This window comes from Rattus norvegicus, chromosome 5, assembly GCF_036323735.1.
Source record: "Rattus norvegicus strain BN/NHsdMcwi chromosome 5, GRCr8, whole genome shotgun sequence".
In the NCBI taxonomy this organism is placed as follows: domain Eukaryota; kingdom Metazoa; phylum Chordata; class Mammalia; order Rodentia; family Muridae; genus Rattus; species Rattus norvegicus.
The window spans coordinates 170,712,571-170,726,584 of NC_086023.1; the positions used below are offsets into that span (position 1 = coordinate 170,712,571).

The window sequence follows — 14,014 nt, forward strand, 5'->3', positions numbered from 1 at the left end:
TTGGAATTACCCCCGAGATAAATCTCCGGGTATATTTCCAGAAAAAGTTCAACCTGTAGATGGGTGGCGCCGCCCAATGGGCTGGCGTCCTGGGCATCAGCATCCGTCATTCCAGTTCCTGACTACAGATGCAGTGAGATCAGCTGCCTCACATGCGGGCCACTACGCCTTCCCTACCGTGATGCACCGAGCCTTCAAACCACTCAGTTAGATTCCTCCTTACATTGCTTTTGTTAGGCACTTGGCCCCACCTAAAGAAAAGTAACTCCTAATCCCCAAACTCCAGGTGATGGACCTAAGGTCTGAGCCCAGCTCTGAGCTGCAGCTGGAGATTTCCCTTCTCCCGGGCCATGGGCCACCCTCAGAAGCCATCAGAGCACGGGACCCAATGTCTCCAATAGCCACATTAGGAGATTGTTCTCATGGGACCCAGACTTTGTAGACTAAACCTTCCTGATGTCTTTGGAAGCCAAGAGAACTGTTCGAAGGTCACCTAGGCCTGAAGTCAGCTCTTGCTTAGAGCCCTATTGCTTTCTTTGAGGATATTCCCAGCTCATATTAAAAATCTTGAGTACAGCCCCGAGCCCAAAACTAGAGTTCCAACTCCCTAGCCAGGCTCCTGCCCTGGCTCTAGAGGCTCCCCTGTTGGAGAACTAGCAAGCAGTCCAGCATCTCACCATCATTTCCAATGAGGACCCTTTCTACTGCTGTCCATCATGATGGGCAGGTTTTCCCTTGCACTGGCAAGCCTCCATAACCACCCCCACCCACCCAGAGACTGCAGGGAAGAACACCCAGAGGGGAGCCACTCATATCAGACCACAGCAGAAACCCTACCAGGATCGGGCCAGCAGACCCTGGGTCCCTTTGGGCTAGAGTCAAGAGACAGAGATGAGACAGAGATGGGGTTTGGGGGTGGGGGAGTCAGAACACCCCCTCAGCAGGGTCCCTATACTAAAAAGCACAGCTTCCCCTCCCCCACACGAAAGCCCATGGAACGCCCTGGTGTGAGATCATCTCCAAGGAGTTCACATCATCATAAAGGTGGGCCAGAAGCCAGCTCCATGTGACCTCACAGCCAGCTCGGCCTGACCGCTGCTCTACTCCACCCAGAGCCTACCTTGGCCAGCTCACCCCAGCTCTGCGAGGTCCCAAACTAGCCTATAGGACTTGCCAAGTGGCAGCTGACAGCACTAGGTAAGGTTCATGGACAGGGGCCAGCCAGGCTGCTTCACCAGGTGGTATCTTGTTTTTGTTTTTTGTTTTTTAAATATTTATTTATTTACTTATTATATCTGAATACACTGTCACTCTCTTCAAACACATCAGAAGAGGGCATCGGATCCCATTACAGATGGTTGTGAGCCACCATGTGGTTGCTGGGAATTGAACTCGGGACCTCTGGAAGAGCAGTCAGTACTCTTAACCACTGAGCTATTTCTCTAGCCCTTGTTTTTGTTTTTATTGTTGTGTTGTGTTTTGTTTTGTTTGGGACAGTCTCACTCTGTAATCCAGGCTGGCCTTGGGTTCACAGCCATCCTCCTGCCTCAGCCTCACAAATTCTGACCCCAGGCATGTACCATCATACTTGACACCTAAGCTCTGTCATGATGCCCTCTAAGAGCCCCGGCATTTCAGCATTTTATCACCTACATCTTGTTGAGTAGACCCTTTGATAACACTTCCTACCTGGGATGCCCCTGCCTCCTCCTCATGACAACCCTTCTCTAGAGAGATAAAGACCCACTTGGGGGAGGGGCGTTCACACTGACTCCTTTCCCCCTTACCCAGCACATTCACCCCACACTTGGCTCTGTGTGTGTGTGTGTGTGTGTGTGTGTGTGTGTGTGTGTGTGTGTATGTTTGTGTGTTTGTGGGACTTGTCAGCCGGAAGCGAAGTTTGCAGGGCACGATGTGAACCAGCAGAATGCAGAAGAGAATTAGCTAATGCGTTCAGAGTCAGAACATTCTGGAACATGAGCTGCAAAGGCCAGGTCAGACCTAGGTTCATCCTGCAAGGGTAGGCATACACACCCACTCACCCACTCTTTCAACCGCTATCACGGGTGCCCCTCACGAAGACACAGGAGCCCCAGCCCTGGGGGAGCTGAGCAGGAGCAGGCTAAGGTTTTGCTTAGTTGAACTGAAAACCAGGTAGGGAAAGCACCCTGAAAAATGGGGCACTCTTCATTTTTTCCTTAGTTAGGGACCTGGAAGGTGGGAGTGATCTGACAAGGGGGCTTGAGGAAACAGGGAGATGTAAAGAAAGCTAGTGAGTGACATCTTTTGACTCCCCATTGAGGGATCCTCTCTGGATGGAAAAGGAGACACACACACACACCCTCAGTAGGTCTGACTGCAGCTCAAGGTGATGGCGGCCTGGAGCAAACCGGGTATAGGAAGGAGGCAAGGACAGACTCTAGCAGAACTGAAGGAGTCTGTAAAGTGTGGGGTGAAGGGTAATTCCTAAGCTTGGCTTCAATAACTCCAGAAGGGGACTGTCTGGAGGAAGGCAGAGGCCTTGTGGGAAGACGGGGGATCAGACAGCCACGGATTGAGCATCCAGAGGAAGTGGCGGGCATGTGAACACCAAGAGACAGGCAACAGCTGACTGACAGCCAACTGAGAAGCAGGGAGTGAGGCCAGGGCCCCACCTGCTCTGCACCTTATCAGCCGTGCCAACTTTGTGAGGATTGCCTCAAGAGCATCCAAGCCCCCTCCCCAGGCTGGGCCATTTGGAAGATACAGATAGAAGCCCCGACTTAAGCTGCTAACCCTAACCCTCTCTCGTTTCTGTATGGTTCCCATACACATTGTCCTTCCAACCCCGGCCCCACCCCCATCCCCGAAACTCCTGGATTTCCACAGGAACAGAGAAAGGACAGTCAAGGAGCTCGGGACCTGAGTCACCTCCCCAACGGCATCCCTGATCCAATTTCCAAGCCCAAAGCCTCCGGGCATAGGCAACCCAAGCAGGCTCCACCATAGAGGCCAGCAGACACCTAGGCTGAGCCTCCTGCATTTACTGGGCAGAATAACTTCAGGCCCAGTTAGTCCCCGCCATGTCAGACAATGGAACGAGAGAGAAACTGACTTTGAGAGGCAATGGGCATCAGGACTAGTTGGCCAGGTTCCCCTTCTACACGGGGTCCCCCGGGCACTCAGGGCACAGCTTAAAGCGTCGAGAGCGGAGACCAGGACAGAGCATTCCCCAAAGCACTAGCTTCAGTGTGCTCAAGGCATCCAAGCTCCAGCTGCCTCCCTCCTGGCCCTGGCCCTGGGTGCTCAGCTGTGTGCCTTCCACCCAGAACCGGCTGATGGGGAAGTCGGAGAGCTCAGTGGGGATGATGGAGAGAGCGGACAACTGTGGGAGGAGGCGCCTAGGCTTCGTGGAGTGTGGGCTGCTGGTACTGCTGACACTGCTGTTGATGGGAGCCATAGTGACTCTGGGTGTCTTCTACAGCATAGGTGAGCAAGGGCACCCTGCCCCTTTCCTTCCCCCGAACCCATTCTTGCCCAGGGCTCTGCATGTCTCCGAGAGGAGCCAGTCTTGTAGAGTGGGGCAAAGGGGGAGGGTCTGCCAGGGCCCGCCCCCCACCCCCACCCCACCCCCGCCAGTTCCTAGGGCCATGCCGCTGACTCCAGAGGTGCCAAAGAAGGGACACTGACCTGCACAGGCCCAGCGACCCCATCCAGAAAGCTCTGTCTGTCCGGGCATACTGGCGCAGCAGCTTCTGCAGGCTCTGCCTCCGCCCCCTCTGCCTCAGCAGGACTGTAGGATGCTGCGGACAGCACACAGGTCCCCCGCCCCACTGGTCCAGCCCCCTTCTAGTCCGCAGCCCAGCCCAGCAGAGTGACTGCTGCAGTTCCCAGGTGGTCCAGCAGCAGGAGCCCAAGCCCCTGCGCGAAGGGGGTCTCCTTCCCGCTGTCTCACCTGGTGCTAGGATGACCTGGTGTCTTCTGATACAGGCTCTTGCTTACCGCACGTTGGAAGGAAGGAGCTAGCCTGAGGGTCCTTGAAAGTGGAGGCGTGGCTAGGACTGCCCTTTGGGTAGACCCCAGGTGTCTTAGGAACGGCTTCTCACACTGACTCCTTCCTAAAGGACCCCGTGTAGGACTACAGTGAACCCCTTTGCATGGGGCATCTAGACACCCAGCAGCCTCGCACCCTGCACCTTCCAAGCCCTTCATTCCCTTTGAGCCAGAAGTGGGAAGGAAGGGGAGAGGAGGGAGGGGGAGGGAGGGAGGAAGGATAGATATACACACAAAATCAGACTACTACACTACTGTACTCTTCAGTGATGCACTAACCTGGCTCTGGCTCTCACACCAGGGCACCAGAGCCTGGAAGTTCCCTCAGGGGACTTCGAATGCGGGACAGATGGAAAACACAAGTGGGTTCTGCCTAAGGAGTAGGTGGGTATCCTCCCACCCAGGGCTGCCTTGAAGGGCCCACGTTAGTGTGGCTTCTGCCCAGTGGCCACTGTGGTCTCTGCCCACGTGGTTCTCGCCTCAGGCAAGTGTTGACAGGTGCAGTGAACTCCCAGGCAAGAAAAGGAATGACAGGGGGTCCATCCCCCTAGTGGAGGCCATGGTTCCAGGGACTTTTGTTTGAAGTTCACTGGTCTCAGTACACCTGGTTTTGAGGCCTCCAGAGGCTAGGCCTGATAGCCCCACAGCCAGCCATGAGGTATAGGACGGGGAGCTGGGGGTGGGGCTCTCATGTTCTGTCCCCCTGTCTGTCTTCTCCCTACCTGTCTCTCCCTTTATCCTTTGAGCAGTGTACACAGCCAGGCTCTCCTTGACTGTCAGGGCCCACACAATCTCTGCTTCCTCCTCCTCCAGGGCTCCTCGGTCCCTGGAATGACCGTACAGCTCACCTCAGCTCTAGTCCAGGACTTCAGTCAGGACTGAAAAGACGGAAAGTTTTCTGTTATCCATTTTCTATTGGATATTTTATATATTTACATTTCAAATGCTATATCCCCTTTTCTGGTCCCCCCCTTCCATCTCCCCTCCCCCGCTTCTATGAGGATGCTCCCACTCCCACCCACCCACTTACATCACCATTTTAAATTTCCCTGACTTCTGGGTCAGCTGTACCATTTCAGAAGCTCAACTAGAGCTGGTTGGTGAGACCTCTGGCTCTCAACTAAGGTTAACCTTGGGTGTGTTTCTATGGCTGTGATTTAAAAAAAAAAATCCCTGACACAGCAACTTGAGAGAGAGAGAGAGAGAGAGAGAGAGAGAGAGAGAGAGAGAGAGAGAGAGAAGGCAGTTTTTGCAGAAGTCTAGGCGGAAGGAACTCGAAACAAGCAGGAGAGCAGTGAACACTCTCTATGTTCAGCTCCTTGTCTTCGTTCTATACAAGCCTGGGATCCCTACCCACAATGGGCATTTCTCACCCTCAGTTCAGTCCCCTCTAGTATGCATGACGGGCCTTTGTCCCGGGTGACTCTGGATCCTCCCTAGTTGATAACACTGACCACCTCACTGGCCTTGTATAATATAAGCAAGGCTTGGTCAATTTTACAGGAAAAAAAAGATGTGTAAAAAATGTGTCTGGATGCTCTTGTGGGACTCTCAGCCCCAACCTGCTGAGAGTCTGTCCATAGGTGACCCTTTGAGCTCAGTCAAGGCCCCTTGTAATATTGGCTTCCTTCGTTCTCTTGGTTGTTGAAGTTAGGCCCCAGTTCTGCCTCCCAGCCCCATGCTCCCAGAAATAAGACCCACACTCAAGTTATATTTACAAATACCTTGGCCATATAGCTAGGCTCTGCTCTGACTACATCATAGCTAAAGATAACCGGTTTATTTTAACCCACATTTTGTCACGTGGCTGGTTACCATATGTGTCCCTCTCCTTACCTCTCTTCGGGCTCCTCTCCCTGCCCCCTCTCTCTCAGAATTGTTTCTCCTCCCAGTGTCCGATGTCTGTTTCCTGTGTAAGCCATAGGCCATAGGCTTTGTGATTGGTGGTGCATCCATTCAATATGCAAAGCGATCTCTCTACAATTCCCCTTTTCAGCCCAGTAAGAGGCTCTTTACAAAAAAAAGTGGAATATGATTATAATAATTATGGAAACTATAAGGTGTGATTATACATGTATAATGTTCAGTCCATTAGTATTTGGCAACTCAGATAAAGTAATTTTTTTTAAGAAAGCTGACTCTCAAAGATTTATTTATTTATTTATTACATATGTGAGTACACTGTAGCTGTCTTCAGACACATCAGACAAGGGCATCAGATTCCATTACAGATGGTCGCGAGCCACCATGTGGTTGCTGGGAATTGAACTCAGGACCTCCAGAAGAGCAGCCAAGGATTAACAGCTAAGCCATCTTTCCCGTCCCAGATTTTATCACTTGGCCTTCCAGTTGTTCAAAAAAAAAGTGTCTGTGAACACCTTGTACCAGAGACTTGTCAATTTCCCCCGAGTGGGATCGAGGATTAGTTTATCAACAATTCAAGACTAGTGAGTGAACATAAATTTAGCCATAAGGGGCTGGGAGAGGTGTCTCGGCAGTTTAAGAGCACTGGCTGCTCTTCCAGAGGACCCAGGTTAGATTCCCAGCACCCACACAGCAGCTCACAACTGTCTGCAACTTCAGTTCTAGGGGATCCGACACCCTCTTCTGGTCTCCACAGGCACCAGGAGTGCACATGATGCGCAGACACACACAAATATAAAACACCCTTACACAGAAAATAAAGTAGACTCTCAAAAAGGGGGAGGGGGAACTCTAACGTGTTTTCCTCACTCTTGGCAAAAAAAGAAAAGCCATAAGCTACAAACTTGGTTCATAAGTTTATGCAATTATATATATGGTTTATTTATCTCTAGTTTGTGTGTACGAGTGCTTTGCCTCTGTAATACATACAGTATCACTCTTCCACATGTCGTTATGCAGTGATCTTACCTGAGCAATGTTCTTCATTCTGGATTCTGTTCTTTTTAAAAAAGAAAAAGAAAAAAGAAAATATTTTTCCATGGGGCTGGAGGGCTGGAGAGATGGCTCGGTGGTTAAGAGCACTGGCTGCTCCCCCAGAGGACAGGAGTTTGATTCCTAACACCCACATGGCAGCTAACAACTGTCTGTAATTCTAGTTCTAGAAGATATGATAGCTTCTGGCTTCCATGGGCATCAGACACACAGGTGGTACACAGGCATGCATACAAGCGAAAACACCCACATACATATAAATGAAACCAATTTATTTGTAATTTTTCTGTTACATTTATTTGAGGAGGAGCGTGTCGTGACAGACAGAGGTACACGACGGTCAGAGGACAATTTGTAGGGTCAGTTTTTCCTGCTACCACATGAGTCCAGAGAATTATTGTTGTTATTGTTGTTGTTGTTGGGTTTTTGTTTGGTTTGGTTTGGCCTGGTTTCTCTGGGTAGCCCTAGCTGTCCTGGAACTCACTCTGTAGACCAGGCTGGCCTCCAATTCAGAGATTCACCTGCCTCTGTCTCCTGAGTGCTGGGATCAAAGACATGAGCCACTGCTCTCCGAGTGGTTCAGAGAATTGAATATGAGTACTTCCGTTCTTTCATCGGAAGCATTCCGGTTACGGCTCTGCTGTTTCTCCTGCAGCCATGCAAGGCTGGATTGTCTTTTACTGGGAGGATTTTCCTTAGCTCCCTCCCTGTGATCTCTAGAATGTGTCTTTTGTCTACACTGGCTGTGTTTCTGATGCATTTTTCAGCCTTTCTTGCCTGTGTTCAAACTAAGCTATCCCCACCCCCCTCAATTTGCTTGAAATTCTTTTTATTATCCTTTTGATAGTTGCTGTTTTTTCTTTTAATTATTTGCTAGTTTAACATTATAAACAAATCTTTCCCCGACTCCCCGAACTCCTATTTTATTTTCTGTGCTTTGTGGTGGCATGGTATGGAGGTCAGACACCACCTTTTGGAATTGATTCAATCCTTCCACCTTTACGTGGATTCTGGGGGTCAGTCTCAGGTCCCAGTCTTTCTGAACAAGTGACTTTGCTTGTTTCACTTGTTTCTGAACAAGTGACCTGCTATCTGGCAGGCTCTGAATGCCAAGTATTTTCATAAGTAGCTGGGTACTGCGCCTTCATTCGCGATCATCCGGAATTCTGTTCACAAGCAGCCATATTCGTTTCTCAGGTTGGCTGACCACAGCCTCTGCCTGTTTTTGTAAATAAAGTTTCAGTGGTACGCTGCCTTGCCTCCTTGATTGTCCCCATGCTCCTTTCCTGGCAGAGCAGCAAAGCTACTTAGGTGACGCTGAGCCTGCCAGCAGCCCTCTTTGCAGGAAGATGTCACCAGCCTGAACCTGAGCTATGTCCTTACAGTCTGCAGCTCATCTTTGGGCTTTTCTGCCTGTTACTCAGTGAAGACAGGAAGAGCCTGAGGTGGTATGCACACCAGTGCCCAGCTATACAGCCTGGCAGGGCATTCCAGCTCCCGTCCCTGCTGTGTGACCTCAGTCAACCTCCACGACATCTCTGGGCTTCAGTTTCCCGACCTGCAAAACAGAAATTACAGGAGTGCGTGTATTAGAGGCTGGCACGAGGGTTTGAAATCTTAGTGCAACAGGAGTGCTTAGAAAGGGGGCCATCACACCCGTCGTTATCAGATTTAGTAACAAGAAGTCTGTCTTGCCACTGACCCTATTGATCTTGACATTTCGTCCTGTATGAAGGTAAATTAGACTGTGAGACACCAAGATTGCACATCCCAGATGTCTCCAAAGCCTTTGCTAAAACCCACCCTTGTCACTTATGTATTTTATGCTGTATTCAAAAATACTTACTATTTATTTTGAATTACACGTACATGGAGGATGAATGCACACGTGAGGGTAAGAACCCTCGGAGGCCAAAAAAGGGGTCACCTCTGGAAACCGGAGTTGAAAGTCACTCAACAGTTATGTGGGTGCTGGGATCTGGACTCAGGTCTTCTGCAAGAGCAGAGCCATCTCTCCAGCCCTTGGTCTGTCTCTCTGAAAAGTTCAGAGTTACATTTTCTTTCCTGGCTATTGTCTGGATTTCTTCATTTCATAACTCTCTTGGCAGTTCCTTTTTCTATCTAGTGATTGTTATACAAGGCTTGTCTTTAGCATTTCAAAAGCAGTCTGTGCCTTTTGTGTATTTGATGTGTGTGCGCGGGTGCGCGAGTGGCGCGTGTGGCGTGGGGGTGGGGGGCGTGGGGCGTGGGGGGAGGAGGGAAGGCAGGCGGGAGGAGGGAGGGAGCCCAGGCTGATCTCCAACATAGTATATATAGCCAAGGATGACCCTGAACTTCTGATCTTTTTGCCCCTACCTAGCAAGCACCGGGATTACAGGGATACGCCTCCATACCCGTTTTCAACCAGTACCTTTAAAACAGTTGCTAGTTATGGGACAGCTTGAATAACAAACAGGTTGGTCCTCGTAGGGCTTTGAATGTAAAATGCCTGGCGTGGAATCCCGCGTTCGATCACTTGGTCTCCGCCTGGTGGCGCTGTTGGAAAGGTTATGGAACCCTTAGGAGGTGGAGCCTTGCTGGCGGAAGGACGTCACTGGGGGTGGGCTTAATAGTTCGGCTGCACTTCCTGCTCTTTTCTTGCTTCCTATGCTTCCTATGTGCAGATGAACACACACACACACACACACACACACACACACACACACACACACACACACGGAATTGCTAATTATGTATTTGGTTTCTACCGTGTTTTTAAGTACCACACACAGACCATATACAATTACTGTTGCTTTTAATTGTACCATGTTCTAATAAGTTCCTCACCTTATAACAACTTTGGTTCCCCAACCCTAACACAGGCCGCGCACGCATTCACATTCACACGCATGCATACTCGCACACGTGCACACGCACACATGCACACACGTGCATACTTGCATGTGCTCACACATACATGCACACGTGCTGGGGGTTAGAGCTTCAGCACTTAAATAGGGTGGCTACAAATATACTGTCCATCACTGACTTCAATGTAGGTGGGACTCGGGAATCTTCCAGAACAAGAATTCCAAATCTACAGTGCTACAAGCACGTCAGGCCTTTCTGGTGATCAGACACCTCAGCAATGCCCACCTGGAAATAGTCTGTTGTAAATCGTCAGCAGAGGTGGATGTGAAAATAACTTTACTTGCTTCCGTCCCTCAGTCACAACAACCTGCCCGTCTCAGCAAACCAGGCTAAGCAGGGCACAATGATTTAAAGAGCGAGATCCAGTGTTAACTTGCACTGTGCTGTTCAGAACCCGTCGGTCTAATGCCACTGTCTGTCAAATTAACCCTCCCAGTTCTGTCTCCTGAGTCGGTTTCTCCTTGTCTTTACACTTCTGTTTGCTTATCATGAGAAATCTAAGAAAACACTTGTATTTCTTCCAGCTTGGGTTTGTTTTGAGTCTTGAATCATACATACACACACACACACACACACACACACACACACACACACACACACACACAGAGAGAGAGGGGGGGGCAGAGACAGACAGAGACAGACACAGAGAGGGAGGGGAGTCCTATATTACTCCTCACTCCTAAAATTCTAACAGGGCTATGGAGAGAGCTCAGTCAGCAAAGGCCTGAGTTCAATCCCCAGAATCCATACAGAAAAGCTGGCTATGGTGATGCCTCCATTAAAGAGCTCAGTACTAAGGAGTCAAAGGCAGAGAGATCCCTGGGGCTGTAGGCAGCCTAACATATCTGGTGAGCAGCCTGCCATCAAAAGATGATGTGGAGGGTGCCTGAGAAACACCCCCAAGGCTGACCTCCAACCTCTACACACATGTGCATATATCCATTTCCCCCACACAAACAAGAAGCACATACATTAGTGAAAGAAAATTCTGGTTGCTTATAGACTTGACTTTTCTCGGTCTGTCCTTTCTAGTACTCGATTTTTCTGTAATCGTTTCTGTTCCCTGGCTTTGCCTTGCGTTCCTAGTAAATTCCATAGAGTATCATTCTCGCCTTAAGTCTCTTTCCTTTCAGCTGGGTGGACTCTACCCGTTCTGGGTCTGCAATTGTTAATAAACTTCAACAGCCACATCCTTTCCTTTATTTTTAATTTATTTATCATATACAAGTACACTGTAGCTATCTTCAGAGACACCAGAAGATCCCATTACAGATGGTTGTGAGCCACCATGTGGGTGCTGGGAATTGAACTCAGGACCTCTGGAAGAGCAGTCCGTGCTCTTAACCTCTGAGCCATCTCTCCAGCCCCACATCCTTTCCTTTTTAAAAAATATATACTATTTTGTTATTTGTGTGTGGGTGAAAATGTATGGACGTGTGCGTGTGTGTGTGTGAGAGAGAGAGGCAGAAACAGAGAGAGGGAAACAGAAACAGAGGGAGACAGAGACAGAGGGGGAGACAGAGAGACAGAGAAGGAGACAGAGGGGGAGACAGATGATGGAGACAGACAGAGGCAGAGAGAGGGAGACAGAGAGAAAGAAACAGAGACAGAGAGAGAAGAAAACAGAGAAAGGAGGAGACAGAGAGAGGAGAGAGAGAGGAGGAGACAGAGAGAGGAGAGAGAGAGAGAGAGAGAGAGAGAGAGAGAGAGAGAGAGAGAGAAAAAACACATGACTCACACAGTACAAGAACAGCTCTTTGAGAATCGGTTCTTTCCACAATAGCTTGCCAGGTTTTCACAGCAAGTTCGCTGAACACCTCTTGTCCCATGTGGTCTCATTTTTAGCTTTAACAGCTGATTCTTCTTCAGATTAGGTTTGAACTTCTTGTCAGTTTTAGCTATTTCGTTTCTTTACGTATTTCAAATACTGTATTATGGTCACATAGTCTAGGTGTCACATCAATACCCAGAAAAGACCCAACACCCAGACGCCCAAAACCACAGTTATCTAATATCTATCTCTGGCTGAGGTCAAGCTGATACAAGCCAGACTCAGGCTGAGCACCTCTGTGTCGGGGGAACCTCATCCAGGCACAGAGACCTAGCTGGTCATGATCCTCTCCTGGAGGAAAGGAATTCAAGGGGACACATGAAAGTACTCAGGCCACAAGGGGCCTTAGCTCAGAACTGGGGCATGACACACCCACCTTACTTTGTGGGCAGGACACATGGACACCCCCTGGGCAAGAGATGAGCAAAACATCCTTTGCCCCTTGAGCAGGAGCAGCAGCAAAACGAGGTGGCTGGGACTCTGTTGCAGAGAGTTGCCCTCATAGTCCCCATATCTGAGCTCCTGGGGCTCTGTCGTTCTGATACACAGACAACTTCTTTTCATAAACATAAATTACTGTCCCCATGGCCTTTGTCCTTGGACTCCTGTATGACGTAAGTGGAGGTTTCCCTCTGAGAATGTGTTTGTTTGTTTCCATCAGGTGTCTTGAGATTCTCCCACTTGGGAGAGCTTCTTGTTGACTCTCGGGATCCTTTCCTTAGCAACACCACAGCCACTCCTACATCTGTCTCGCAGCCCTGCCGGGAAGGTTACTCAACCCCAGGGGGGCGTGGGTTCTCTCCCATCACTGAACTGAGCTCTGTCTATCTCTGTCTCTCTCTTTCTCGTGTGTGTCGTGTGTGATGATGTGGTGTGTGTGTGTGTGTGTGTGTGTGTTAGAGAGAGAGAGAGAGAGATGGTGTGATGTGTGGTGTGTGTGTGTGTGTGAGAGAGAGAGAGAGAGAGAGAGATGTGGTGTGTGTGTGTGAGATGTGGGGTGTGTGTGTGTGTGTGTTAGAGAGAGAGAGAGAGAGAGAGAGAGATGGTGTGGTGTGTGTGATGTGTATGTGATGTATATGTGATGTGTGTGTGTGTAAGAGAGAGAGAGAGATGGTGTGATGTGTGGTGTGTGTGATGTGTGTGTGTGTGATGACTGTGTAATGTGTCTGCATGATGTATATGTGGTGTGTGATGTGTGTGTAATGTATGTGTGTGTGATGATGTGGTGTGTGTGTGTGTGTGAGTGAGAGAGAGAGAGAGAGAGAGAGAGAGAGAGAGATGGTGTGATGTGTGGTGTGTGTGTGTTTGAGAGAGAGAGAGAGATGGTGTGATGTGTGGTGTGTGTGATGTGTGTGTGATGTATATGTGATGTGTGTGTGTGTGAGAGAGAGAGAGATGGTGTGATGTGTGGTGTGTGATGTGTGTGTGATGTATATGTGATGTGTGTGTGTGTGTGTGTGAGAGAGAGAGATGGTGTGATGTGTGGTGTGTGTGATGTGTATGTGATGTATATGTGATGTGTGTGTGTGTGTGAGAGAGAGAGAGATGGTGTGATGTGTGGTGTGTGTGTGTGTGTGTGTGAGAGAGAGAGAGATGGTGTGATGTGTGGTGTGTGTGTGTGTGTGATGTATATGTGATGTGTGTGTGTGTGAGAGAGAGAGAGATGGTGTGATGTGTGGTGTGTGTGATGTGTGTGATGTATATGTGATGTGTGTGTGTGTGAGAGAGAGAGAGATGGTGTGATGTGTGATGTGTGTGTGATGTATATGTGATGTGTGTGTGTGAGAGAGAGAGAGAGAGATGGTGTGATGTGTGGTGTGTGATGTGTGTGTGATGACTGTGTAATGTGTCTGCATGATGTATATGTGATGTGTGTATGTGTGTGTGTGAGAGAGAAAGACAGAGAGACAGAGAAAGACAGAGAGAGACAGAGAGACAGAGATGGTATTATGTGTGTGAGTGTGTGTGTGTGTGTGTGTGTGTGCATGCACTGTGTATGCAGATACAGAGGCCAGAGATCAATGTGACAGTGTCCTCTATCACGATTTATTATACATGTATTTTAGTTCTTTGCATGCACATGTGTTTGTACACACAGGTGCAGAAGAGAGCATCAAGAATCCCAGAGGTGGGAACTGAATTCTGACCCTCTGCAAGAGTAGTACATGCTTTTAACCGCTGAGTCATCTCTCTCTCCAGTTGCTCTGCCTTATTTTACTGTCACCGAATCTGGAGTGCACTTGTTCAGCAAGGACCTCACTGACTGGTCAGTCTTCGCAGGCCCTCTGTAGTGTTTTTCCTCAGAGAGAGGCTGAGAAGGAGAGG

The 14,014-nt window shown here is 49.3% G+C and overlaps 1 protein-coding gene across 9 annotated transcripts in view; it reads left to right on the forward strand.

The window, feature by feature from the left end:
• The first annotated feature begins 1,031 nt into the window (after window positions 1-1,031).
• Mmel1 (membrane metallo-endopeptidase-like 1) overlaps window positions 1,032-14,014 on the forward strand; it is a 30,457-nt gene continuing 17,474 nt past the window's right edge. For 2 of the 9 annotated variants that reach the window (XM_039110115.2, XM_039110114.2), the window contains exons 1-2: window positions 1,034-1,197; window positions 3,309-3,468. In XM_039110115.2, the coding sequence (XP_038966043.1) occupies window positions 3,318-3,468 (151 nt within the window). In that variant the 5' untranslated portion in view covers window positions 1,034-1,197; window positions 3,309-3,317. Of the gene's footprint in view, window positions 1,198-3,308; window positions 3,469-14,014 lie in introns of all 9 variants that reach the window. The other 7 variants (XM_006239569.5, XM_006239570.5, XM_008764360.4 and 4 more) reach the window with 5 other exon arrangements.